The following is a 24,659-nucleotide window of genomic DNA, read 5'->3' as shown; positions in this document are numbered from 1 at the left end:
TGAAAGGGGTGTGGGTCTTCTTTCGCCTCGACAACCACTTGCGCGTGCAGAGAAATTCATCTGTTTCAAGCGAGCGATGGCGATGGATATTCCTTCGCCATAGATCCACGTGGCTCCACGTGATGCGAAGTGGCACGGGCTCCATCGCACGCACCGTCGTCGGTCGTTCACGCAGCCGTTCCCCCCGCTCAGATCGGCGCTTCGACTCACACACACACACGCACACCAAAAAAATACAAGAGCACGAAACGTGCGTGGTGCGGAAATAGTTCGCCGCCTCCTACGATTGATGTCACCAAAGGCCGGCGGTGAGGACGCAGTAGCGTTCTCGACCTCGCAGCTGCTTCCGATAGAGAATGAGTGGCTGCGCGATGTAAGCACGAGGCTCCGTGCGCGTCAGACGCCCTGGGAAGGTTTTCAACGGGCGGATCTAGTCAAAGCCAATGAACTGCCAATGCTTCGGGCCGCAGAGCGGGCAGGGCAGCAGGGTCAAATGGAAGCAGTCGTGCAAAAGGGCCCTGAGTACGCGCGACTCTATATCCAGCTGCTTGGCAAGCTCAGTCGCCCCGACACGATTCAGTCAGTCCTGCTGCTGGTGGATGATCTCATGCAGGCAGCGCCTAAGCATGTGGAATGGTTCGTCGAAGCTGAGCCATATGCGGCGCTTGTTCATGCGCTAGAAGTCAATGATGTATTTGTCTCTCTCAAAGCAGCCCAGTTCCTCACCCTGTGTATATGCAAGCAGACGCAGCAGGCGTCTTCCTACGACGCTCCGCCGGCGGACGTTGTCGAGAAGCTCGTGAAGCACATCAAACGGACACTTGCGAATGCGACGGCGACAGAGTTAGCTGATGATGGCGCCAATGGCAATGTGGCACCCATCTTGCTGTGCATGGTCGGCGAACTGATGCGTTCAGCGCATGTGCGTGAGATGATCTGGCATAGGGACACGGAGGCCAACATGTCTCAACGCGCCTCGGACACGCTCATTGCGCAGCTCGTGGGTGTGCTGCGCATGTCGATGGCGTCCAACACCGCATCGTCGCGCGCTAGTGGCAACACAGGTGTGCCGCAGCTGCACTACCTCGCACTCTTTGCACTGTGGGAGCTGACGTTCCTCGAAGAAGCGGCGCAGGGCCTTGAACTGCATTTTGGCGTCGCTTCTGTCCTGGTGCATGTTGCCCAGAAGGCGCTGAAAAACAAGGTGGTGCGCCTCGTTGTCTCTATTTGGCGAAATATGCTCGACGCATCGGAAGAAGAGAATGCCATGCGGCTGCTGGGCGCAAAGGTCTTGCCACTATGTGACACGCTGCAGGAGCGCCGGTATCCAGATGGCGAACTGCAGGAGGATCTCGCGTATGTGCAGCGCGTCCTTTCACAACGTCTCGAGCAGATGAGCTCGTACGAGCAGTACAAGTCGGAACTGTATAGCGGGCATATGAGCTTTGATAATCCGGCGCACTCGCTCGAAGACTTTTGGAAGGAAAATGCAGAGAAGCTCACAGAGCAGAACAATACGGATCTGAAGCAGCTTGTGTCGTTGCTGACGTCCGAGTCGTCCGACTCGACCACACTTGCAGCTGCGTGTTCTGACATGGGCAAGTTTGTGCAGCATATGGAAGGAGGTCGTCGCCGTGTTGATGCGCTTGGAGCGAAGCTGGCCATCATGAACCTTGTTGAGCATGCGGACGACAATGTCAAGTATTATGCATTACAGACGTTGGCCATGCTCGTGTCGACAAGCTGGCGATAGGGATCTAGTAGACGAAGAGAACGAGAAAGAGAGAGAGATAGTTTGGCATGGATCATGTCCGCTCGTTGATCGGTGCGACTCAGATCGGCTGTGCAGCTACCGCGCAACCTTGCCGTGTAAGCAGGGCATCGGCGCAAGGAACGAAGCGGCTAATGCCAGTGGTTGGCGTGGCACCAGAGCGTGATGGAGGGTAGCACGTGGCACGAGACGCAGGTGTTCGGTCGCTCCTGACGACTCGCACACAACACGATGCTGGCCTGGCTCTCAAGCCTGGGCAGGGCCAGCGACGACGCCGGCAAGCAAGGACAGAGTGCGAGTCAGCAAAATGCAGACGCGGTAGCGCGCATTTTCGCGCTGTCGATTGGCGACAATTCGATGCTGTCGGAGGATGACGAGCATGAAGAGTATGAAATGCCTAGTCGCGTCGACTCCATGGCAAGTGCGTTCGCACGTATGTGTGTGAGCACATTGGCATTCCTATTCCAGCGGCCTGTCAGACTGTTTCGTCCCATGCATTTTTCGACGTTTTCGCTCCTTGAGATGATGGCTCGGAGACAGGGCAACAAGCTGGGCGTGCCGTACCTGGGCCGACTACTCCGGCACGAGCGCCCAGCCCTGCTTCTCTCCCTGGTCGTGCCGCCTATGCTGGCCAACTTGGCTATTGGATTTACATTGTTTCAGACGTACACTATGACCGAGCATGTGCTGACGACCAACTTCACGGACGGCACGGCCGACACTGCAGCGCATCCGTTTACGCCCACGGTGATTGTAGCGATCGCTGGCGCCGCGGCAGGCGCTGCTCAGTGCGTGATATCCGCACCCCTGGACAACATCCGTCTCGTTGTGCAGCCGCTCCTTATCCACGATACAGGGCATCGTACTACGTCCCTGTCGCTTGTGCGTGCGCCGTTTCGGACCTGGCAGACCATCATGGAGGCGGCTGTGCTACCGTTTCTGCCGGAACGCTGGTACAACCTAGCGATTCGCCGACTTGAGCGGCTGTTGCCAACAAAAGGACCTGGATCTGCTCCAACGTCGACATCCTCGACGTCTCAGTCCACCGCATCGTCCGCCCTGTTCCAGTACCTCCCGAAGCATGTACGCATGCTGGCACGTCGAAAGCACGGCATGAGCTTGATCCTCTCGCTCATTCGTGATGCGTTGGGCTTCTCGGCCTTCTTTGTCACCTTCGAATGGGCTCGGCGCTGTGCATACCATGCCTCACTCCAAGTCGACAAGTGGGTGCATGTCGTGCGTCGGCGATCGTCGCCGCGCCTGCAGAATGCCGAGCAGCAGCAGTTGGACCAGAGCTTCGGTGCAAGTCGCACCGTCTTTGGACGTACAACCGCAGTGCTCACACTCGTGCTGGGTGGTGCTCTTGGCGCATGGCTCTACAGCATAGTGAGTCGACCCGTCGAATACGTGCGCATGGTGCTGTGGAACCGTCTGTACGTGCCACAGTCGCGGCGCCTTGCCTCTCGTGGCTCGTCCTCGCGACACCATCGCACTTCGTCGCACTACACGCACTACCGCTCCGAGGCATCCTCGCTCAATGTGCGGTCAGTCCGTGTGCGAATGCATGTGCCTCGCATCAGCTTCGTTCAAGCCGAGCGACCACTCCGCACGCTGCGCCGACGATGCCCCGCCGTCGCGTTGCGGTTCTCGGCTCCCGCGCGTCCTGTTCATGTGAATGCCAAGCGGATGCCACGACGCAAGTTTCTCCAGAGCTCAACCCTATCACGCCTCATGCGCTTCGCACGCATGACAGCGCCCGAGGGCCAGGTGTCTTCGCCAGTGCGTTTGTTCTTGCATACGTACATGGTACGCCCATTCTTGTATCCTGAACTATGCAAGCCGTCAGCGCCCCGGCCCTGGGGCACAGCACCACCTGTTCGACATGCTCATCCAACGTCAGCTGCCGTGCCATATGTGCCGACCGCATCTGTGAGGCGCTCGCCAATGCGCTGCCAGTGGATCATCAACCGATTGCTCTCGCCCTATGCGTGCGGATTTCTAGTATTCGCGTGGATGAGTGGCGATCTCGGCTAAGTGCCGCGCAGACACGTCGCTCGCTCGTTGGGCTGCGCTGACGCGCGGCAGGATTCCTTGCTTTTGATTTCATACATGTGCCTCTCGTCGTCTTTGTTACCACGGACGTCCGTCTTGGCCATACACATACTTGACGACGGGAAATCGTAGACTGGGTCCGCGTGAGTCGTCCAGCTGCGGTGCTTCATCATAATCTGTGTGTAAATATACCCAAGGCCTTTGTGTACATACATGTCACCGTCACCACATGTCCAAGGATGTCGTGCGGATGCGCAGCAAAATACACTCGCTCATGCGCGCTGAACCCAGATCCCACCGTCAAGGGCCGGCCGCGATGCATGATCGTAACAGCTGGTTCATGTCAGTCTCGCCCTCGTCTCGTCGCAGCAAGGCGCCCCCTTCCCCTGCTTCTGCATGTACATACTGGCCAAGGCGTGCCGATCAGCGTACGTGCCATCCAAAGCGAGCCGCATGGTCCGAATCTCGATATTCCGCACAAGGTATTCTCCCTCATGCTTCGGACGGATCTTTCGCATGGAGTGTGTGCGTCGGCCCTCGTATGGCATGTCCTCTCTGAGCATGATGCCTTCCCAATGCGCGGCATCGCGGAGCATTCTGTCCAGTGTGTCTTGAGCATCGATACGCACCTGAGGCAACGCTCGAATGGGCGCGCGCGGATGGCGTGCATGAACCCACGATACTACACGTTGCAAATGGGCTAGACGCGCAGAATAGCGTCGTATCTCCTTGGCTCCCATAGTAAATTCGTCCAGTGTGAGCATATCGAACGGAAAGTACACCAGATCCGTCGCAACGCACTCGTCCGTCGAGCTCGGATGCTGCTGCAGCTGGGACATGGCTCGCACGAAACTCTCGCGAAATGGAGACTGTGTTTCATCAATGACACAAAGCTCACCGTCCAACACCCAGGTCATCGGTTTCGATTCAGGCTCCAGCCGTATTTGCGCCATGTGTGGACATGCTTCAAGGACCTTGGCAAAGGCATCTTGAAGTGTGCGCAACGAGCCAAAGTTGCGTCCTGTGCGCGAGAGCAAGTGCACGCTCTGTATACGACTTGGCGGTGCACATCCAATCACAGCCACACACCGCACGCCATCCAATTTCCTGCTTGCATACCAGGCCGAGGAAGTAGGTGGGCACGTTGCCGCGTCCCAGGACCGAGCCAGGGCCACCGGCATGTTCATGCGTGTGATGCATCCTGTCTCGTACAGCTCGCTGAGAAACAACGCCGCTGGCGAGTAGTGTGTTGGTTCCTTGGACGACAGAAAACGCCGAAGCGACTGTGTAGACAGCCCCATCCGCAAATGTCGGTCCAGGCATCGGTACAGTACATCCAGCACTGTGCATGGACGAGCATGCTGGACATCGATGGCATGTTGCTCGTCGATGCGATTCTGCACGATGAAATCATCCACAAGCTGGCATGCATGGTGCCCGCGAATGTGCCCCTGCGCTAAACAAGAAAAGAGACCATGCAGGCTGGACGGAACGCTCCTCTTTTGAGCAGGACGGGTCGCTGGATTAGGACGTGCATGGGCACGATACTTCTTCAAAGTGTGGGATGAAAGCTGAAACCGCGTATGTTCAAGATACAGACTGCTGTGTTACCAAATATGCACGGCAGCAAGCTCGTACATACAGACGCAAGAGAGGCTCGAGGTCCGCGTACTCGATCAAAATCGAGCACTTGTCCTTTTGCCGCGTAGCCATCGACATATGCTCCATCATATCTTGCATGCGTATCAACTCAGACGCGGCAGCACTGATACGTCGACAGCCCATCATGTATGTTCTGCCCAGTCTCCATCGTACTGCTTTGGCCGCCCACGCACACACATGCATGAGAATGAGCGTCTGACAGTGTGGGACGCGCGTCGCGCCTCACAAGGACAGTCCCCGCCGACTTGGTCGAAGCATATATGTTGGGTGGAGGGACAGGCGCCTGCGCCTAGCCTGCGACCAACACAAAAATGACCCTAAATTTCTTCAGGCACGGAGGTGGAGACAAGTATATGTCGACGTTGCGTCCTCGCTAACATTCAGGCATCCAACGCGCGGTCGTTCAGCATGCTTGATGGTCGCGTATACGTCCTGCACTGTGCGCACTCGCACACGGATTTCCGTTTGCCCGAGATCGAGGCCAGTGCCGCATACCTGGGGATGGACTACGAGCTTCTCCGCACACCCTCTCGCCGTGATCCCGTGGGCGTGACGGATGACGTATCGCGGCCCTTCCACTTGTGCAAATTGCCGTCTGATGAAGCCGCAAAGGCCCTTCTTCACAGATGTTCTTGCATTCGCGCCATATGGGAGCTGTGGGCTTGTGCTGATACATATGGCGAACTGCATTTGCGTAATCAAGAGGCCCGTATGTACGTCCCCTGGCAGTCTAGCGAGTATTCATGGAAAGCGCTCATGCAGGGCTTCCATGCCGCGTTGCCTGAAAAACGGCGCCTTTCGCTGATCGAGTCGTTTGCCTACATGGGATTAGAGGGTCCCGTTCGCATGCGCGGTGCCGACTTGACGTGGGGCGTGCTGGAAGAATACAGGCGGCCGAGCGACGACGTGCCCGCTGAAGGTCCAGAGGCTGAAGCGCAGGATGCACCTGCTGAGCTGGGCGACTCTGATCCACGGCTCCTACAGCTTTTTCTCGGGCGAAAAATCAAGGATAGGTCAGGCGCGATGCCTGCGCGCGATCTGATTGATGTGCTAAATCTAAAAAAGAGGCGGTACATTGGCAACACGAGCATGGAGAGTGAAATGAGTGTGATCATGGCCAATATGGCTCTTGCTGGCCCTGGCAAGTTTGTATACGATCCCTTCGCCGGAACAGGCTCTATGTTGTACGCATGCTCGATCTTCGGTGCCTTTTCTTTTGGCAGTGATATTGATGGCCGCATGCTTCGTGGCAAGAATCCATCTCAGAAGGATTCGGGTATCGTACAAAGTGCTAAACAGTATGGCATTCAGGGCCGCCTAATCGATACGGCTGTCTTCGACATGACCCGTGCGCCGTGGCGCACACCATTCCGCGGTGATGTGGGCATTTTCGATGCCATCGTGACGGATCGTATGTATTGATGTTTGTGCACTGCTTCTGACACCAACTCCCCCGCTATATTTTTTTCAGCCCCGTATGGTGTTCGTGCTGGCGCGAAAAGGCTTGGAAAACGCAATATCGAGCTACAGCGAGACGAACCTTTTATCATGCCAGATGGAACACCTTCTCATATGTATGTATACCACATGTATCTTGCGCGCGACTTCTCACTCGCTTACTTGCTAACCTGCCTTGCAGACTTCCCGACTATGTGCCGCCCACGAAACCGTACCATCTATCTGAACTTATCACTGATCTCTTGGCCTACGCAAGTGCTTTGCTTTTACCCGGCGGTCGCCTCGTTTTTTGGCTGCCCACGATGAATGAGGACCATGCCGAAACGGCTATTCCACAGCATGATCACTTTGACCTTGTGGCTCACAGCGTTCAGAACTTTGGCAGATGGAGTCGTCGTGTACGTATTCTTCTGTTCATACCCTTTCTCCTCTTGTTTCTTTACTTCCGCGACTCGTCGACTCATGCTTTCTCTAGCTCATTACAATGCAAAAGCGCAGCGGCTCCTCGGCTCACATACCCATCGCCCATGCTGACGTCGCTGCTCCTGGCCGGATTCGTGCGAATGACAAGCCAGACGAGTTCCGGAACAAGGTACGTCATTCTCGCTCACGTCTGCCGTTGACATCTCGCAGCTTTTTGCCCCCACTCATCCATAGCTCCACGCTCCCTCTCCTCACCGAACCATCGTCAGTTCATTCAGTTTCTGTGGCGCACCGAAATCACGTGATACATCCACACACATGTTCCAGCGCGTGTGTTGTCGGCAACATTGGCTGACGCGCGTACGCTCGTGAGCTTCGCTTGCCAAGCTCTCGACGCGTAGTATGGCGACTTCATCCGTAGATGCCGAGCCGCGCTCATTCTACTTGCGTGAGCGTGAGCGCTTGATCTCAGATATGACAAATGTACGTGAAAAACAAAGTCTCACGTCAGAATATCGAGACGATCATTGCGTCAACGAATGCTGTGAACCGAAAGTTGGAAGAACATGTTTCTGTTGGCAAGGGCTTTGAGTCTATCACTGCACTATGGGGTCAATTTTCTGATCTCGTTACACAAGCAGGTGCACCCGCCATACTTGAGGGCGAGGAGAGGCCGGCTCATACCACAGAAACACATGGTCCAGAAGCGCATCCATCGTCGAAGTAAACCTACGAGAGTTGAGTAGGGACTTGTGGGAGGGTTTGCGGCAGGAAAGGAGATAGAGAGAGAGAGAGAGAGAGAGAGAGAGAGAGAGAGAGAGAGAGAGAGAGAGAGAAAGGGAGAAAGAGAGAAAGAGAGAAAGAGAGAGACTGGGCGACCGACTTTCCAGTACTTACATGCGATGCATGGATCCCACGGATGACAGCAATACACCTTTACGCCGCCGCTGCTTTCCGCTCCCGGCACTGGAACTGGCGAGCGCATCATTCGAGTCCGGCAAGGAAGCACGAACGTCACCGAGAGCGGGGAATGCTTCTTGTCCGGCCGGTGACGATGACAAAGAGGGACCCGAACCCCAACGAGTCGGCGGTGCCTGTGGCACGAGCGGATTTACTCGCGGCTGACTGAACAATTCGCGTTTCTGGGCCTGTCGCTCGGCATGCGCGGTCGATGTCGGCAAGCTGGGGAAATGATTCGCAGGAAGTGCGGGCGTTTTCGACTTGCTCATACTCGATACATGCACGCTCTGTGGCGTGCGCTGGACAGGACCACTACCAAGCGGAGGAAATGCAACCGGTGACATCACAGAGCTGTTACGAGTGCCACTGCCGCTGCTGCCAGCATTGCCACTGCCACTCCATGGAGTTGATCCCGCGGCTGTGTTGACGCGCCGCTGAACGCCACGTGTGTGAGCAGCAGAGCCAGGCACGCGTGAAGCATTCGCACTGCTCAAAGTGGGGAAATGGTCCGGCGTGCGTGCAGGCATACGGTGCGACGATGAAGCCGAGGCAGAGGGAGCAGACGAAGCTGCACGAGCCACGCTGTTCCACACGCGTGCGTTGCCGGAAGCAGCACTTTTGAGTGAGCGGACGGAGTGTGGGCCTTGCGATGCCGGTAGACTTGGAAACGGAGCGTGTTCCTCCTTGATGGCTGTCCAGGCTGCTAGGAGTTCTGAGCGTTTCTCCGTATGCTTGAGCATTTCACACATGCTCTGAACGACCAGGTCAGTTGTACCGATATCCATTGAATGGGCACTGTCACCAGTAAGGTTCGTGAGTGTCTTGAGCAGATCGTGGACATTTGTTTCCGACAAACTATAGGCTCGTAGGGCCGCTTTGCAAGACGTCAGCTTGATTTTTGAGTCGTTTAGCACCGTTAGCACGGTGCTCCAGTACCGGTCGTCCTCGCTAGGCTCGTTCGACCCATCTTGACCACCCCCACTCGCTGTCGTAAGTGAGCGCCCGAACTGTGCGCGACGCTGTGTGGATGTCGAGGGCGTGTTGGCGTTGATATTCACACTTGCTTGAGTCGCGTTGGCCGGTTTCTTGCCGCGCGCAGGACGCCGTCCAGAGCTGCTACTTCCACCACCTGCGCCGCCATCGTCATACATGAACCTAGTATCGACACGCAAAGCATCACGACGTTCTCGATTCGATAGTGTGTGCCCATGCGCTTCGACCTGATGCACTTGCAGCTCCATCTGATTCTCAAACACAACAAACTTGGTCTCGAGACAGTCGCGCGCTAGGCACAAGTAATGCTCCTTGCGGAAATGCTGCTCCAGCATGTCGTAGTCGCGATAGTAGTTCCAGCGCTCTTCCTCGCTGCGTGCCTTGCAGATGTGGCACTGCTCGTGCCGATCACGCATGTGGACCCAGAGCTCGTCATCGCTGTAAAAGTGTTGATGACAGAACTCACAGTAGCGGTGCTCGCTGGACAAATGCGCCTGCAATGACGCTGCCGTGAAAAGAGAATGCTCATGAGAGAAGATCTTCTTGTGTCTGATACACAGCTCACACAGAAGACGCGAGTGCTCCCGTTTCACGTGGCCCTTTAGATCTGACCAGCCTGAGCACATCGCCTCGCATTTTGTGTTGGGGCAGTTGAAGCGCAGGAGCGAGAGCGTGTCTTCATAGTCCTGCCGATTCTCAAAGTAGACGGACAGCTTTTCGTCCACGAACGGCAGCTCGTCAGGCGTGTAAGCGCCGTAGCTCTTCGTGTCATTGGGCGTAAAGATTACGCGCGTAGCATCGCCTTTGCAAAACGTGCACTCACGTTTCTTCCACAAGGCTCGGAGTCTCATGGCACAAATGTGGCACACGCGGTGGTCACAGGGCGGCAGGCTGTACAATTGAACATATTCGGCACAGATGAAGCAGATATCGCGCTCGTCCTCTTCGTCGTGGCCTGCTTCAGCAGTGTCTGCGCCATCATCGGCCGCGGTCCCTGCATCTTTCGCTTGCAGCGCTGGCTGTGCCTCGTCAGCCGTACCTGCTTCATGGTTCACCGCACTATGGTTCTCTGTCTTGCTTGTAGATGCCGCGGGCGCAGCGGACTGGCCCGAGGCGCGTCCACCGCGTGTATGACCCGGCATACCATGACCACCGCGCCGATGTCCGCTACTCCCGCGATTGCCGCCGCCACGATGCCCGCCACGGGCTCCTCCGCCTCTAGCCTGGCCACCACGAGTCATGGTAGAAAAAGTGGATGTGTCATGTCACGTGCCTTGCTCAGCTACGACTACCGGCAACGTGAGCCAGGCAAGGTGGTTTGGCGCATACGATTGCAGCGTCGCGGCTACCTACACCATTCCATTCCTTGGTCAGTATGTGTACAAGCTCGGTGGCGCACGTTCATATAGAAGATCGTCCTCACGTGCAAGGCACATACGTACCGTGTAGAAACTGTCATCTGTGCGAAGTATGGTGTAACACAGCGTTTGTAGAGATGCAAGTAGTGTGCTGGCCCGTGTATGTACGACTGGCGGTTCCTGGATGTCAAGGTCCTGTAAACGTATAGAACATTTGCATGCGGCCGCCATTAGACGCGGCATCCACACGCGAAGTCCTGGCGCATGCGTCGGCAGGGGGGTATCCACGACGGTGGCGTCCGTCGCGTACTCAACCAAAGTCTGTGTGGCCTGCACACAAGCGTGCAGGCTATGTAAGAGCACGCGCCCAGCATCGACCCAGTCGCTCACTGCGGATCGTGGTCCATGCGAGTCGCTTTTGAGGTGGCCATGCTCAATGATTTCATCGACCATGTCGCTCATGGGTCGTGCAGGACAGGCATACGCTGAAGGGACAGGAAACGGCGCATGTACGGCACCCAGTGCATGCTCGAGCCATGCACAGGCCCAGTCCATCCATGCATTCCAGAATCGAAGTGATGGCTCACCCATCCGACAAAGCAAGCTCTGTGCGCATGTGCACGCAGTGTAAGCCAGGGCTTGTTGCAATCTTGGACTACTCAACGTAGCCGTTCGTGTACTGTCAACTGGAAGAAGTGCCTGCGTCGATGAAGATGCAGGCGCACAATATGACAAGGCCGTCAAAACAGCATCAGAGAACAGGCTAGCCTGTGCATCGAATTGATGATCCATAGGCAAGCGAGAAATCAAAGCAAGGCGTCCTTGCATAGCCGTACATAACACCAAGGGTCCCCGGTGTGCGTCGGTCATGAACGAGAGCATCCGCGATACCGATTCACGAAGCAAGCGATCAATGCCTGTGCGGACGAGGAGCGCTGGTGGCGCAAAGCGTATCAGACGCTGCGCTATGCATGCACCTAGAATCTTTTCACGCGGATTGGGCGTATCGAGCCAAGTGATCACGGGAGGCAGAACGAGCGGCCACACCTGGTCCCATTCACGACTGGTGCGGAGCGGTTCTTTCGCCGCAGAGGTAAGACCAGGCAATGGCGCATGTGAAGAAGACGAAGAAGAAGTCAGCCTGTTTAGCTGGGATATGAGCCAGGCTAGTACATTATGACACCCAATAGGAATATGGCCGTGACTATTCGGCTCAGTACGAGTCCATGCTGGCATGTCTGTATCATCCTTCCATTCCCTCAGATGAGAAGCTGCCCGCTGGCCATATGAGTGCTTGTCCCGATGCTGCTGCTGGAAAATCGGGCGGATATACTCTGTGAGAATACATGTCACATCGTCATACGTCACGTCGGTTGCCTCAAGCAAGTCCTCGGCGCGGCGTGTAAGCACCGGTCGACACCATGGGTCTTGCCATTGTGCTGTATCCAGGGCATCAAGCTGAATGTCAAGATTCAGGGCTGGCACATATTTTGCAAGGGAAATGACCATGTCACGCGCTGGGATTCGTTCAGCATTGCATGCAAGATCTTCCATAAGTCGCATCGCATCCTTCTCGACGTTCTCGTCGTGCCGGGCGGCCACAAGCTCGAGTGACAGAGTGGCTGATGACTTCAACATCCAAGAAGGCGTCAATTCAACCTTGTCCACGTCCCCAACGACATCTCCGTTGCTGACAGCGCTGCAGTCGAGTGGCATGCTCATGGCGTTCTCCACATCCACTTTGTTGCAAGCCGGCGGACGCGTTGGTCAGTGTCGCGAAAGTCCTACTTCCCATATGTGGCCCACATAAAAAGCCCAGACAGGCAGGCACCCCTCATTCAAATGCATGTGTTGTGTCACCTTCAAGTGGAGGAAGTGCCCAACCATGGATCGCGTCGCTAGCACAGTTCCTCGTCCCATTGTGTCCTTTCGGTTTCAACGTGCTTGCCCCACAAGCAGGCCGATCAAGGCAGTCCAGGTTTCGAGACCTGATCGTTCATGAATCCTCCCGATGAGCCGTACACGCCGCCTCTTTCCGTCAAGGTCATGCGCATAGCAACGCCATCGCTAGCCTCGCGTGTTGTGCCCATGTTCGAGACGTGCATGGAAAGTGGCGTTGTAGATGAACCGTCCGACCACAACAACACACCACATAGACAAGAATGTGTGGAATACCTTGATCCACATATCTGGGATGTGATCAAGTCCACGTATGCGCGTGGAAGTGATGAAATCTTTACGAATGCCCCGATCACTGCTCGCGATGTCTCTTACACGGACCAGCTTTTACTACCAGCATCATTTGGCTCTGTTTCCGTCGGTGAAACATTCCAAGCAGTCATATGCGTGTCAAATACATCAATGATGCCCATCCAGGGGATGCGCATCAAAGTCGAAATGCACACGGACAAAACCGATTCCTTCCCACCATCCTCGCACAGTCTTAACGATGTCTCTCTCCCATCCTTAGCTCCCGGTGCACAGATGACAGCCCTCGCTCGGCACTCTATTGATAAGCTGGCCATGCATGCTCTCGTATGCCGCATATGGAGCGACAGACATACAAGTCAAGGCATTTATCCTCACTCTTTCTCCAAGCAATACCGGTTCAAAGTTCATCCACCACCTTTTCTCATGCGGTCTGAAGTTCACACAAACGATACACTGTCTTTTTACCATGACCGGAGTATTCGCGAACAAACCCTCGTTCTTGTCTCTGTTCACAATACATCGTCACGTCCTTTGCGTCTCGACATGCTGTCCATCGACCCCGATCAGTCATGGAGCGCATCTGCGCCGAAGCTTGATCATATGCCTCTGATGCCTAAAGATGTTCGGAATTTTGTCTTTACCTTGTCGCCGCGGGAGACCATGTCCCCTCTGCACTTTCGCGAGAAACTCCAGAGCGCAGAACATACTCGCGTCGCATGTACCGTGCCATTGGGCCATATCCGTATTGCCTGGCGTGTGCCTGGTGGTGAGATGGGCCGCTTGCGAATCGGGACAATACAGCGCACTACGTATCTTCCTTGTGCTGTACAAGGAATGTATCCGGAACTGTTTCTCGATCGCCATGATGCATGGCTTGTTGATGAACCATGTCATGTGACGATGCATCTGCATATTTGGGTGTTGGACCTCGCATTACTACGCACCCGTTTGGATATCGCATTAGAGATCGACGATGCATGGCATGATATACTTGTACTCGGTCCGAACCGTCACACAGCTTCGTTAGAGCTGCTCGAACATACTACTCTAGAAGTTCCTTGGACACTTGTCCCGCTTCGTCGTGGTCTCGCGAGCAGTGGTGGGTTCATTTTGCGGCGTGTTGATACAAATAGCACTCTACGTGTGTGGAAAAATGTGATACAATTTCATTCGTAGTACATATTATAGGCAGAAGATAGAATACGAGGAAAAAAAGGTTTTTGATACAAAAGCGCTGAAGTATTCATGCGTATCGTTACTGTGCCTTTGATTTGACTGGGTGTGTGGAACGGAACTGGACAAGTAGTCGAGCCGTTTCATTCTTGAGCCAACGCTGTAGCTCCGGCCGATAGCCCACCATAAACAGGGTTTCGACAAATACAAACAGTGGCGCTAATACAACGGCACCAAGCAGATTGTCCAGCAGGGCAGGCGCACGTCCCTCATGTATGCCGTGCCCATAAAACTGCGCCACCCAACTAAACATGAAGACACCAAACACAGGCATAATCGATGTCTCTGATTGCTGTGCAACATACCAGGCGACTAAGTAGTATGAGACCCATAGCGGTGTAATGAGAAGTGCTGACATAACATCCAAGATAAAGTAATAGATCAAGTATGCTGCAGCAATGCTAGAGGCAACATTCATGTGCGGGTAAATCCATGTCGGAACCGCATCCTTCAGCGAATGGCATACATTCAACAAAGGTTCCGCCATGGATAACGGTAGCTTATATGCCAGTCCAGTCAAAGATGGATCAAAGTACAGCACCATAGCCAACCATGTGATCCAGATTAATGGTACACACACCATGTGAATAGCGACATTCACCCTGTTGATGTGATAAGCACCATAGAATGCCAACTGGTCTTGAAAGCTAAAGGGACTCGCGGACAATCCCATTTCGAGCGTCAGTGATGCACAAGTTTCCTCTTGTGCAATGTAACAAGATCGAATCCAACACCTCTCTTCGTTGCCAAGTAAATCAAATAGCCAACTGGATTCCACCTCGATACATATATATATATGTCTTACCCCGCACTGGGCAAATGCACAATTAATTTTTGGAATTTGTCCTAGGTTCCTCCTCTCTGGCCAGCTTGCGGCACCAGGCATAATGCATCCATACGTAAAAGAAGGTCTCATTTTGGGTGACGATATGCTAGTTTCTGCATCCCTGAAACAAGATTATAGCTATGATTTCGGCGGCTGTCCAACACCAAGATGCTTGGCCAGTTCTGACAGTCGGTTATGTTCCAGGATATCTGTTTCTTCCCAAGGAAAGTTGATCCAAACGGGGGGCATCATCTCTGCTGCGTAATAGTACACGCCAGTGCTGACGCCGTCCTCGATCACTTCATCCTTTGGCTCCTTAATCATAGGAAGTTCAGCTCTCTTTGGTCCCAACTTGTTATGAACGACAAAAATGGCAAAGCGCGTGGGAGGAATCTTAGCCCGTTCCTCAGGTGTGTAGGACTGAATCGCTTTCCGCACATCTTTCAAAAGCTCATGGTATGCATAGTGAAGCGTCGTGCGCGAATCATCCACCTCATCCACAATGAGGACATTTTTTCCGAGCAGTCCTCCTGCATCATTTTGGGTCGTGCTGTTACCCACTACGTCCCCCTTGTCGAGCCATTGCGTACGAATCACTTCTTTGCCAATCATCTCGCCTGACACACCTTCTACCTCTTCATACAGGCTTAAACCAATAGCTTGAATCGGTAAATTGCGCATCTTGTTAGGGTTCTGTGCATCGCGTTTCTTTAGAAACGTGCGCAATACTCGCGCGGGAAAAAATCCGCCACCACCAATTGCGACGATAAGATCCGGTTGAAACTCTTCTCGTATTTTTACCGAAATGTCCCGAATCATAATATGAATATCTTCATAGGTTGGACGCCAATGATCATCAGGCAAGGACGCCATAGTGCGAGGCAGTGAGTCGCTGCTCATGGAGGATTTTGCCGTTGCCAGCGAAAGTGGATTAAAGTGACCGAGATGGTTGAATAAATATTCGTGCAGTGCACGTTGGTCAAAAGTGTTTGGTTTTTGTGCATGACAAATCGGTTCCAAGGGTCAATTTCAATTTTTTTTTGGGCCTTGCCACCTCCTATGGACTGAGGTCAATTCGCATGAGCCCGAGCGGCCAGTGCGTTGCGCGCGAGAGCGGCCCATTCTGATTATTTTCGCAACAAGGACTGAAGTCCGCGCAAGTTAGAAAAAACTGGTAAGTACAACGAGTTTGCCAACGGTTTTCTTTTCGCCATAGATTCCCCAAAAATGATCAGGCTAATCTTATGGCCGGTCAGATCCAGTCACTTTCTCGTCAGCGAGGGCAGGTCGGGCTTTTGCTTAATGTAGGCAGCCGTAGATTGTGGTGAGAATGTGTGGAGGCGACCTCTCAAAACGACCTGGGATTTATCGTCCCCGAGGCTTGCGTGTCTCGAGCTTGCCCGCCCCCCCTGGATTTGTACCCTAGCTCAAAGGATTCGTGCGATCGGATTTCGTTTGTTCCAAACGACGATGAGTAGGCTTCTTCAAAGCGGTATTCGGACTCGATTTGCTTCGCCATTACGTTGTGTACGTATGAGAGAATCGGGAATAACTTATGGCAGTCTGCCTCGCGTGCCACAGCCGTTCCAGCTTTGTTGGGATCTCGTGGTGTCCATCTTGTGGCTGATAGCACAAAGGTGAAGGGGTCGGTCCCCGAATCGGGCTCAGAGCCATTCACATTGATCCTCAGCGAAGATTCCTTTGCGAATTTCAAGATCGATAAACCCAGCAATGAGCTAACTGTCACGAAGGATGAACTCATTCACATGTACAGCGAAATGGTCAAGATGCGCCGAATGGAAGTGGCCTCTGACCAGGCGTATAAGAACAAGCTTGTGCGTGGATTCTGTCATTTGTCCATTGGGCAAGAAGCTGTCTCCGTTGGCATGGAGACAGCTATCAAACCAGATGACAGTTTGATTACGGCGTATCGCTGTCACACATTTGTGGTCCAGCGCGGCGGTTCTGTCAGCGGCATGCTGGCCGAGCTTTTCGGACGCGAAGGCGGTCTTTCAAGGGGCAAGGGCGGATCAATGCACGTTTACACACCCAACTTCTACGGTGGCAATGGTATTGTGGGAGCACAAGTCCCCTTGGGAACAGGTCTCGCTTTTGCACAAAAGTACCTGAAGACGAACCACGCCACATTCACTCTGTATGGTGATGGTGCATCGAACCAGGGCCAGGTATTTGAATCATTCAACATGGCCAAACTGTGGAAACTGCCCAACGTGTTTATCTGCGAAAACAACAAGTACGGTATGGGTACGAGCGCAGAGCGCAGCTCCATGAACACACAGTTCTACACGCGTGGCGACGTTATCCCTGGTATCCAGGTGAACGCTATGGATGTGCTTGCCGTGAAGCGTGGCACGGAGTTTGCTCGTGAATACACTGTTTCTGGTAATGGTCCATTGTTGATGGAACTCGTCACGTACCGCTACGGTGGCCACTCGCTCTCTGACCCAGGCACAACTTACCGTACGCGTGATGAGATTCAAAAGATGCGCAGCTCGTCTGACCCAATCCAGGGTCTGAAGACACACATCATCGAATGGGGTGTGATGGAGGAGTCTGAACTAAAGAAGGTTGACAAAGCTGCGAAGGAATTCGTCGACAAAGAATTGGAGGAGGCCAAGAACTCGCCACCGCCTCCTGAGGAGGATTTGTACAAGCATGTTTATGTTGAGGGCACGGAGCCTAAATTCCTCCGCGGCCGTGAGCGCAACGAAATCCACTACTATTAGCCATGATAAATATGGGTTGTGCGTAGATGCCATGTAGGCGATGAATTTGGTTCACGTGATCCATCCTATCGGCCATTCCTTCGACGCGATGGTCTGCCTTAAGAAGCTACCCTCCTGCAGAGTGGAGTATTGCACGGCAGAGACGACTATATACACAGAGTATCCGCGCAGACGACGCCGAAAGTCGAGTCAGTTTGTATCTTTGTGACGTGTGCTTTTATAGGCACATACGAACCACAAGCGCGGTAGAAAGAACCCACGTTTTGCGTCTTGCAGCTGTTGCATTCCGTCGAAAGGAATGGCGTCTTTGCATTTTTGTGCTGAATGGTACGCGGCTTATCGACAAGTGTCCTGTATCACTGACTTACTCGAAGCAACAACCTATTGTACCCAGAAGTATGTCTTTGTACCATATGTGCACGTGTAACTGCGTTCGCGATTTTCGCTAGTGTTCCAAAGTTGCTAACAATGAACGTGCTCAGGCTGACCAGACGAACCATGTGCTCATGTATGCCTGTCGCAATTGCCCATATCGTACTGAGGCGTCCAATCCTCTGGTATTTCGGAATGACTTGAAGCTCATATCTAAAGTATGTGCACATCACGCCTTGCGTGTGCACTTACATCACAGGAACAACCGGGAATTATTGATGAGCTCATGACTGATCCGACCCTGCGTCGCACGCAGGATTTGAGTTGTCCTAGTTGTGGAAATTCCGAGTAAGTTTTTTTCCCCCTTAGACTACGACTAATGCGTGCAGATCTGTTATGTTCCAGGATCAAAGCAAGCGAACATACAACAGTGCGTGTCGATGTACCATATTTCACTGACAACAGAAATGATCTTTTTCTATGTTTGCTGCTACTGCAATCATCTATTCCGTGACAAGCCCCTAGCAAAACCAGATGAAGATGTCGATTAAATTGTCTGAACCTACTCTAAAGTCCGCACCCAACACTACAGGGAATATGCACGCTAGAATCGTTGTCGTGCATTCAACTTTGTAGAAGACATGTAATAAAAATGCACACTATACTGCAGTGCTTGTTTATTTCCCCTCCCAAGTGACACGCGCCGGCCACTTTGGCAGGAGGCAGAAGCGGCCTGTGTGTACTTGGCTCAGCCTGTTTACTACGACATCAAATTGTTTCATAGCCGGAACTTCCCGGTGGTTCTTACATTTTTTGTACGACCTTGTAGGCTTTACTTTCTAGATCAGCCAATAATATCCTATTGTATTGAAATCCCAAGGCCGCCGACCCGCTCGAACTTCAGAAAAACTCCCCACTTCATTCGCACACCTCCATCCAGTCACGACTACTTGAGGCAACATGACGATGCTTTCGCAAGTCGGACTGACAAAGACTCTACCAAGCGTGGGTGCCACTCGTTTGATGCTGCAGGGATCGCGCGGATTTCATGTGGGTATGTATAGCGCAATTTTGCTCTAGGAAAAGAAGCAAAAAAGAGTGGATAAAAGAAGTGGTACTAACGTAACTGCAGCTCGTCCGTTGGCAGTGGATGCTAGCAAGCCATGCTCATTTGGTCGTCCCATGACCTACCCGGGTGGCTGTATGTACAGCATGGTTCTTGTTTCCATGATTCTAACTCTTCAACAGCGTACATTAAGGGCACAGTAAATGACCCGGCTGAATACCCCAAGCCTGATGCTAAGCATGGTTCATACCACTGGGCTTTTGAACGTCTTGTTGCCACAGCACTTGTGCCCATGTTCGCGGTTGCGACTGTGAAGCATGGTGCATGTGGTGTGTTGGACGGCGCTTTGAGTGCCACACTTTTGTTGCACACTCACATGGGCTTCGGCCAGGTCATTGTTGACTACATTGACAAGCGCAAGTACCCTAAGATGGGTCCTATGTGCAAGTGGATATTGCGTGCTGGCACTCTTGCTGCTGCTGCTGGTCTCTATGGTATGTTTTCTTTGAGTTTCGTTTCCTCTGTTTGGTATCTAACTGCGTTCAGAATTCAACACAAGTACGTTTGCGCATGGTTTGATCCGAGGTGGACAAGCTCTGCTCGTGTGATTCTATCTGTGCTAAATACTAACCAACGCGTTTGTTACTTTTCGACGCACTTTACCTACACAGACGACGTTGGCATTACGGAGATGGTGGCCAAGCTTTGGACTGCATAGCGTTTGAGTGCTTTTTACGGCAACGAGTACATCGTATACACTTCTATAGTATAAACATGATCCACGTTGTGCGCGCGTCCATGATTCTATTGATTGCAAAACGGTCATGTGGTACGCGGGTCCCATTAAGCTTCCTACAGTGGCTGCGTATTGTTTTAGCGCGCACGTTGCGAAAGTATTTTGGTCACAGGACATAAGCGCGCAGCATCGACAGTCATACAGCGGTATCGTTTCCTTTCATTGGTGCTGATGTCGGGGGATGAGTCGGCTGAATACGATTTAGCGCATTTCTGATGAGTTGTCGGCAGTTGCCAAGCTGTTGCATGATTAGTCATCGTTCACCAGACTGATGCATGTTCATTGTGGGAAGCGCGGAGCGCGGGTGAGTCAGCCAGCGAATCAGTTTTCGCGGGGCATTCATGACCGAACATGAACCAAGTCGGAAACAAGCCGCAGTTCCCACTTTCTGCAACAACACTTCTTGTGGACCTGAGGATCTGCAACCGTTCGTCCAACACCGTGTTGGTGTTTGAGGAATCACGATGGCATCAATGCCGAAACCGAATCAATCTGCCCGAGGCCGAGTGACTGTGGTCCTTGGCTCGCAATGGGGTGATGAAGGCAAGGGGAAACTGACCGATATGCTCGCGGGAGAAATGGACATCTGTGCGAGGTGCGCTGGAGGAAACAATGCTGGGCATACGATTGTCGCAAATTCTGGACCTGACAACGTGAAGACAAAGTTTGACTTTCACCTGCTCCCTTCTGGTCTTGTGAACCCGAAGTGCATTGGATTCATTGGGAGCGGCGTGGTCATGCATGTCCCGTCGTTCTTCAGCGAACTTGACACGATTGAAAAAAAGGGCCTCAAATGTGATAACCGTTTGTTTGTATCGGATCGCACGCATCTTGTCTTCGACTTTCACCAGGTCGTTGATGGCCTCAAGGAAGTCGAGCTAGGCGGAAGCAGCATCGGTACGACAAAGAAAGGTATTGGTCCTGCCTATTCATCGAAGGCTTCACGCTCGGGTCTACGTGTCCATCATTTGTATGACTTCGACACCTTTGCGGCCAAGTTCCGTAAGCTCGTGGAAGGCCGATTCAAACGATACGGCAACTTCGAGTATGACACAGAGGGCGAAATTGCCAGGTACCGTGCGTTCGCTGAGCGTCTGCGTCCATTCGTTGTAGATGGTGTGACGTTCATCCACTCGATGCTCTCTTCGAACCGACGTGTACTTGTCGAAGGGGCTAATGCTCTGATGTTGGACTTAGACTACGGCACGTATCCCTTCGTCACGTCCTCTTCGACAGGCATCGGTGGTGTTTGCACGGGTTTGGGCATCCCTCCGCAGTGCATTGGTGGCGTGATTGGTGTAATGAAGGCGTACACGTCGCGCGTGGGCGCAGGTCCATTCCCAACCGAGCTGAACGACGAAATCATGACGCATTTGCAGGAGGTGGGAGCCGAGTACGGCACAACCACGGGTCGTCGTCGTCGATGCGGTTGGCTGGACCTGGTTATGATGCGGTATTCGTGCCTAATCAATGGATACACATGCCTGAACCTGACGAAGCTTGATGTACTCGACAATTTGCCAGAAATCAAGGTCGCCACTACTTACATGCTTGGCGACAAGGAGCTGTCGAGCTTCCCAGCGGACTTGAACATTCTTGCCAAGGTCGATGTCCAGTACAAAACGTTCAAGGGCTGGCGCGGACCCATTAGCAATTGCACGTCGTATGAGCAGTTGCCAGACACTTGCCGCGAGTACATTGAGTTTATTGAGAATTTCTTGGGCGTCCATATTGAGTGGATCGGCGTTGGACCAGGCCGTGAGGCTATGGTGCATCGCCCTTTGCCCCCGCATGAAATGTAGAAGAAGATGCATATAATTGGTTACATGCTTTATTTTTGGAAAGTAACATACGTTTGGTTCGCGGTCATCGAATCATTAAAAAAAAAGGGGAAGCGGTTAAGGGTAGTGTGTCGAGATAGTTCATGCCCGGGAGGGACGACCAGGTGGTGGCGGAGGTGGTGGCATACCAGATGCACCACGCTTTTGGGGGATGGTCGTGGTTGTGGTGGATTTCCCCGCATCTGGCAGGAGGGAAAACTGGCCCTCTCGGAACCATTTCGAGTTTGCTTCCTCCGCCTTCTTTTGTCGAGATGGATCGACGAGTTCAATACCTTGGACTGGCGTAAATGACAACGACGAGGCCGTGCCGGATGTAGATGACAGTGACGGTGCAGAATTCTGCAAGGACAGTGTTGGACGATTGAGTGTAGCCAGTCGCTCTTTATTTGCCTTGGACATCCGAGCCTTTGACGATGCATTCGCCATCGTTGCGCGCACCTTCCCACTCGCCTTTGTATGGATCATACCTAGCCCCATTGTCTCATCAAACGCGCCTGCTTCTTCTTCTTCCTTGCCAAACTCCACACGGTTCTGCATCTTCCGCATCTCCGTTAGACCATGCATTTCGCGGAATTTGCGGGCGCGACGCCCACCTCGTCGCTGCTTCCGTCCTCCTTCACTCGGTACAGGTAGTGCTTTGATGAGCTTCGCAGGCGGCGGCTCCATGAGCTTCTCGATTTTGCGTGAAATTTCCTCCGACAAAGATGCGCCGTACTGACCGGTTGCTGTATGTGCTGAGCTGCTATTCAAGTCCATGCGCGCTGCCAATGAGGCTTTTGCACTAACCATACGTAGTGCTTGCATCCGATACTCTTCTGGCGTCTGGGCAACGAGACTGCATTGGGCCAAGTACCCCGAGAATCGGGTTGAGCCACCATGAATGGAAGAAAGGCCAGACGTGCCTGTTTTTGACGCGCCTAGCAAGTGGATATTGCACGATGGGATTTTGGAGAAAGACGACAGGCCTCCCGTTACGCCAATTAGCTTGGTCGCAACTCGAGTGCCAACGAGGGCCGACAAATTGGGCGCTAGAAGGGTCATGTGGGATTCAACATAGGAAAGAATCTGTACACACGAGAGTGTGTATAAGTACACTGGTTCGAAAAATATACCATAGATATGAATGTATGACGTACCTTCTCTCGAACTTGTTCCAAATTTTCAGCCATATCACATGCATCTTGAACACGCTGCCACTCGTCAGCTGAAAGCGGTTGACCGGATGTCGTGGATGCTGTCATATTAATGACCACAATCGTGCCCTGAGGCATCGTGCCTTCAAGGCCCTTGCACACGAGCTCGCGGCCATTTCCAAGTGCGCGAACAGCACGAATGAATTCCCAGGGGTTTAACACAAGTGTTTCGAGCTCAGGAAAACGAGGTGCATAACGCTCGCGAATAAACTAATCGGCAGAGATATGTAAGTCATCATCACTTTTGTCTAACGCAAACAAACGTACCTTGTGAAGAAGGAGTAATTCATTATCGATTTCCACGGCCGTGTTGTTGGCTCGCACAATTAAGTAGTAGTCTTCTGATCTTTCAAGACCGCCGTATGATTTTTCGGGTTGTTGTTGTTGTTGCCGCTGATGCGTTTGTTTGTCTATCAACTGAGGCACATCTGTTAGCGAGACGAAAACAAAAAAAAAAAGAACACAAACTTACTCACCTGTAGTAACTCGGAAAGACTTTTACTTCCCATACAATTTCGAAATAGACGATACATCGGATATGGAACTTTGACCGACGTCCCAAGCGTCTAGCTGTGCCTGATTGAGCTCATCTGGAGGCTGACTTGCGCCGTGTGCATGGGCACCACTTGCATCGCGCATCGACGCGTCGCTAATATGAAACATAGAAGAGACTGACTCATCTTTCTCAATGTTTCCGCCCTGAGTCTGATCTTCTAAAAGATCCGCAGCTAGTTCATCTGCCAGACTGCTTGACATGCTACAGATCGCTCCAGCACGCACTAGTGACAGCGTAATATCCTCTTACTGACACACGAGTGCAAATGTACGTTGCCACCACCTGATTGCACGCTGGTCTGACTAATTCGTGGGGACTTTGACATGAGCTCCATTGTACTTGCATGTGGATGTCCCATCCCCACACATGCAGGTGAAGCGAGACCGCGGCCGCCCCACCTGCAACGTGGGCCGAGGCCGCCGCAGTCGGTCGTCCCTAGAGGATGGGTAGGAAATAAGTGTTCGTCTTGCGACTGTCAAAATATCGTGCCGCACATGCATGCTTCAAACGCGCGCTTATTGTGGTACATGTGTGCCGCGTGGCGTGGTTTGCTGTTGGGCATCGGGATCTATCCACGTGATCTGACTAAATTGAACTTTATAGATAAGGATGTTTGTTATCTAAGCCAAGCCTGCTTGCAGGGAGAATCTGAGTCACTTTTGTAAAAGGAAAGATCTGATTCGCTTAGCGAAAGATGAGATGAGGGCAAGGGCGCATAAATCACAGTAGGACCGGACCGCGCCGGAAACGAGACGTGCAAATTTCGTAGATAACCACAGTGCAACTGCGCAAGTTATCTTTCTCACTCTAGGTAACGACTCTGTGAAGAAGAACGCGTGCCTGTGGGTTATTTGGACCGGTTGTTCATTCGAAAAAAGGAGAAAAGACAGGGAACACACCGCATCTTGAGGAGCACGCCCCGTTCTTTCCCGTGTTTGAGTGCTGCTGCTGCTGGAGCAGCAACCGGAACGAAGCTTGAAACACGTACACACACGTACCTAGCTGACGAGGAGCTTCGTCTAGTGTGAAAACGCAAGAGCTACAGCGACATCAACGGCTTCTGCGAACGACTTCGTTGAAACCTCATCTCATCTGTATAAAAAAGAATAAGAACTCACAAGACAACCCAACTTGGAATCAA

The 24,659-nt window shown here is 52.9% G+C and overlaps 15 protein-coding genes across 15 annotated transcripts; 8 read left to right on the top strand and 7 right to left on the bottom strand.

Annotated features, from left to right (window-relative positions):
* Nucleotides 1–289: 289 nt before the first annotated feature.
* On the top strand, nt 290–1,753 carry MGL_2032 (uncharacterized protein; the record flags this gene model as incomplete). Its single annotated transcript, XM_001730981.1, has 1 exon — nt 290–1,753. The coding sequence occupies one exon, from the start codon at nt 290–292 to the stop codon at nt 1,751–1,753; it is 1,464 nt and encodes a 487-aa protein (XP_001731033.1).
* A 540-nt stretch (nt 1,754–2,293) lies between these two features.
* On the top strand, nt 2,294–3,805 carry MGL_2031 (uncharacterized protein; the record flags this gene model as incomplete). Its single annotated transcript, XM_001730980.1, has 1 exon — nt 2,294–3,805. One exon carries the CDS (start codon nt 2,294–2,296, stop codon nt 3,803–3,805), a length of 1,512 nt encoding a protein of 503 aa, XP_001731032.1.
* Nucleotides 3,806–4,161: 356 nt separating this feature from the next.
* MGL_2030 (uncharacterized protein) lies at nt 4,162–5,124 on the bottom strand (the record flags this gene model as incomplete). The annotated part of the gene is made up of 1 exon (XM_001730979.1): nt 4,162–5,124. The coding sequence occupies one exon, from the start codon at nt 5,122–5,124 to the stop codon at nt 4,162–4,164; it is 963 nt and encodes a 320-aa protein (XP_001731031.1).
* Nucleotides 5,125–5,542: 418 nt separating this feature from the next.
* On the top strand, nt 5,543–7,600 carry MGL_2029 (uncharacterized protein; the record flags this gene model as incomplete). The annotated part of the gene is made up of 6 exons (XM_001730978.1): nt 5,543–5,611; nt 5,870–6,896; nt 6,957–7,059; nt 7,125–7,341; nt 7,419–7,535; nt 7,577–7,600. The coding sequence occupies 6 exons, from the start codon at nt 5,543–5,545 to the stop codon at nt 7,598–7,600; spliced, it is 1,557 nt and encodes a 518-aa protein (XP_001731030.1).
* A 659-nt stretch (nt 7,601–8,259) lies between these two features.
* On the bottom strand, nt 8,260–10,560 carry MGL_2028 (uncharacterized protein; the record flags this gene model as incomplete). Its single annotated transcript, XM_001730977.1, has 1 exon — nt 8,260–10,560. The coding sequence occupies one exon, from the start codon at nt 10,558–10,560 to the stop codon at nt 8,260–8,262; it is 2,301 nt and encodes a 766-aa protein (XP_001731029.1).
* A 129-nt stretch (nt 10,561–10,689) lies between these two features.
* On the bottom strand, nt 10,690–12,315 carry MGL_2027 (uncharacterized protein; the record flags this gene model as incomplete). The annotated part of the gene is made up of 1 exon (XM_001730976.1): nt 10,690–12,315. The coding sequence occupies one exon, from the start codon at nt 12,313–12,315 to the stop codon at nt 10,690–10,692; it is 1,626 nt and encodes a 541-aa protein (XP_001731028.1).
* A 360-nt stretch (nt 12,316–12,675) lies between these two features.
* Nucleotides 12,676–14,064, top strand: MGL_2026 (uncharacterized protein; the record flags this gene model as incomplete). The annotated part of the gene is made up of 1 exon (XM_001730975.1): nt 12,676–14,064. The coding sequence occupies one exon, from the start codon at nt 12,676–12,678 to the stop codon at nt 14,062–14,064; it is 1,389 nt and encodes a 462-aa protein (XP_001731027.1).
* Nucleotides 14,065–14,143: 79 nt separating this feature from the next.
* On the bottom strand, nt 14,144–14,794 carry MGL_2025 (uncharacterized protein; the record flags this gene model as incomplete). Its single annotated transcript, XM_001730974.1, has 1 exon — nt 14,144–14,794. One exon carries the CDS (start codon nt 14,792–14,794, stop codon nt 14,144–14,146), a length of 651 nt encoding a protein of 216 aa, XP_001731026.1.
* Nucleotides 14,795–15,085: 291 nt separating this feature from the next.
* Nucleotides 15,086–15,847, bottom strand: MGL_2024 (uncharacterized protein; the record flags this gene model as incomplete). Its single annotated transcript, XM_001730973.1, has 1 exon — nt 15,086–15,847. The coding sequence occupies one exon, from the start codon at nt 15,845–15,847 to the stop codon at nt 15,086–15,088; it is 762 nt and encodes a 253-aa protein (XP_001731025.1).
* Nucleotides 15,848–16,725: 878 nt separating this feature from the next.
* MGL_2023 (uncharacterized protein) lies at nt 16,726–17,694 on the top strand (the record flags this gene model as incomplete). The annotated part of the gene is made up of 1 exon (XM_001730972.1): nt 16,726–17,694. The coding sequence occupies one exon, from the start codon at nt 16,726–16,728 to the stop codon at nt 17,692–17,694; it is 969 nt and encodes a 322-aa protein (XP_001731024.1).
* Nucleotides 17,695–18,286: 592 nt separating this feature from the next.
* MGL_2022 (uncharacterized protein) lies at nt 18,287–18,617 on the top strand (the record flags this gene model as incomplete). Its single annotated transcript, XM_001730971.1, has 3 exons — nt 18,287–18,414; nt 18,456–18,496; nt 18,532–18,617. 3 exons carry the CDS (start codon nt 18,287–18,289, stop codon nt 18,615–18,617), a joined length of 255 nt encoding a protein of 84 aa, XP_001731023.1.
* A 409-nt stretch (nt 18,618–19,026) lies between these two features.
* Nucleotides 19,027–19,850, top strand: MGL_2021 (uncharacterized protein; the record flags this gene model as incomplete). The annotated part of the gene is made up of 3 exons (XM_001730970.1): nt 19,027–19,120; nt 19,199–19,267; nt 19,315–19,850. The coding sequence occupies 3 exons, from the start codon at nt 19,027–19,029 to the stop codon at nt 19,848–19,850; spliced, it is 699 nt and encodes a 232-aa protein (XP_001731022.1).
* A 542-nt stretch (nt 19,851–20,392) lies between these two features.
* Nucleotides 20,393–21,730, top strand: MGL_2020 (uncharacterized protein; the record flags this gene model as incomplete). The annotated part of the gene is made up of 1 exon (XM_001730969.1): nt 20,393–21,730. The coding sequence occupies one exon, from the start codon at nt 20,393–20,395 to the stop codon at nt 21,728–21,730; it is 1,338 nt and encodes a 445-aa protein (XP_001731021.1).
* A 120-nt stretch (nt 21,731–21,850) lies between these two features.
* MGL_2019 (uncharacterized protein) lies at nt 21,851–22,810 on the bottom strand (the record flags this gene model as incomplete). Its single annotated transcript, XM_001730968.1, has 1 exon — nt 21,851–22,810. The coding sequence occupies one exon, from the start codon at nt 22,808–22,810 to the stop codon at nt 21,851–21,853; it is 960 nt and encodes a 319-aa protein (XP_001731020.1).
* A 650-nt stretch (nt 22,811–23,460) lies between these two features.
* MGL_2018 (uncharacterized protein) lies at nt 23,461–23,718 on the bottom strand (the record flags this gene model as incomplete). The annotated part of the gene is made up of 1 exon (XM_001730967.1): nt 23,461–23,718. The coding sequence occupies one exon, from the start codon at nt 23,716–23,718 to the stop codon at nt 23,461–23,463; it is 258 nt and encodes an 85-aa protein (XP_001731019.1).
* Nucleotides 23,719–24,659: the final 941 nt, after the last annotated feature.

This window comes from Malassezia globosa (assembly GCF_000181695.2).
Source record: "Malassezia globosa CBS 7966 chromosome Unknown mgl_sf_4.1, whole genome shotgun sequence".
Classification (NCBI taxonomy): domain Eukaryota; kingdom Fungi; phylum Basidiomycota; class Malasseziomycetes; order Malasseziales; family Malasseziaceae; genus Malassezia; species Malassezia globosa.
Note: the sequence above shows the minus strand (reverse complement) of the source record. Positions and strands in the feature narration are given on the sequence as shown.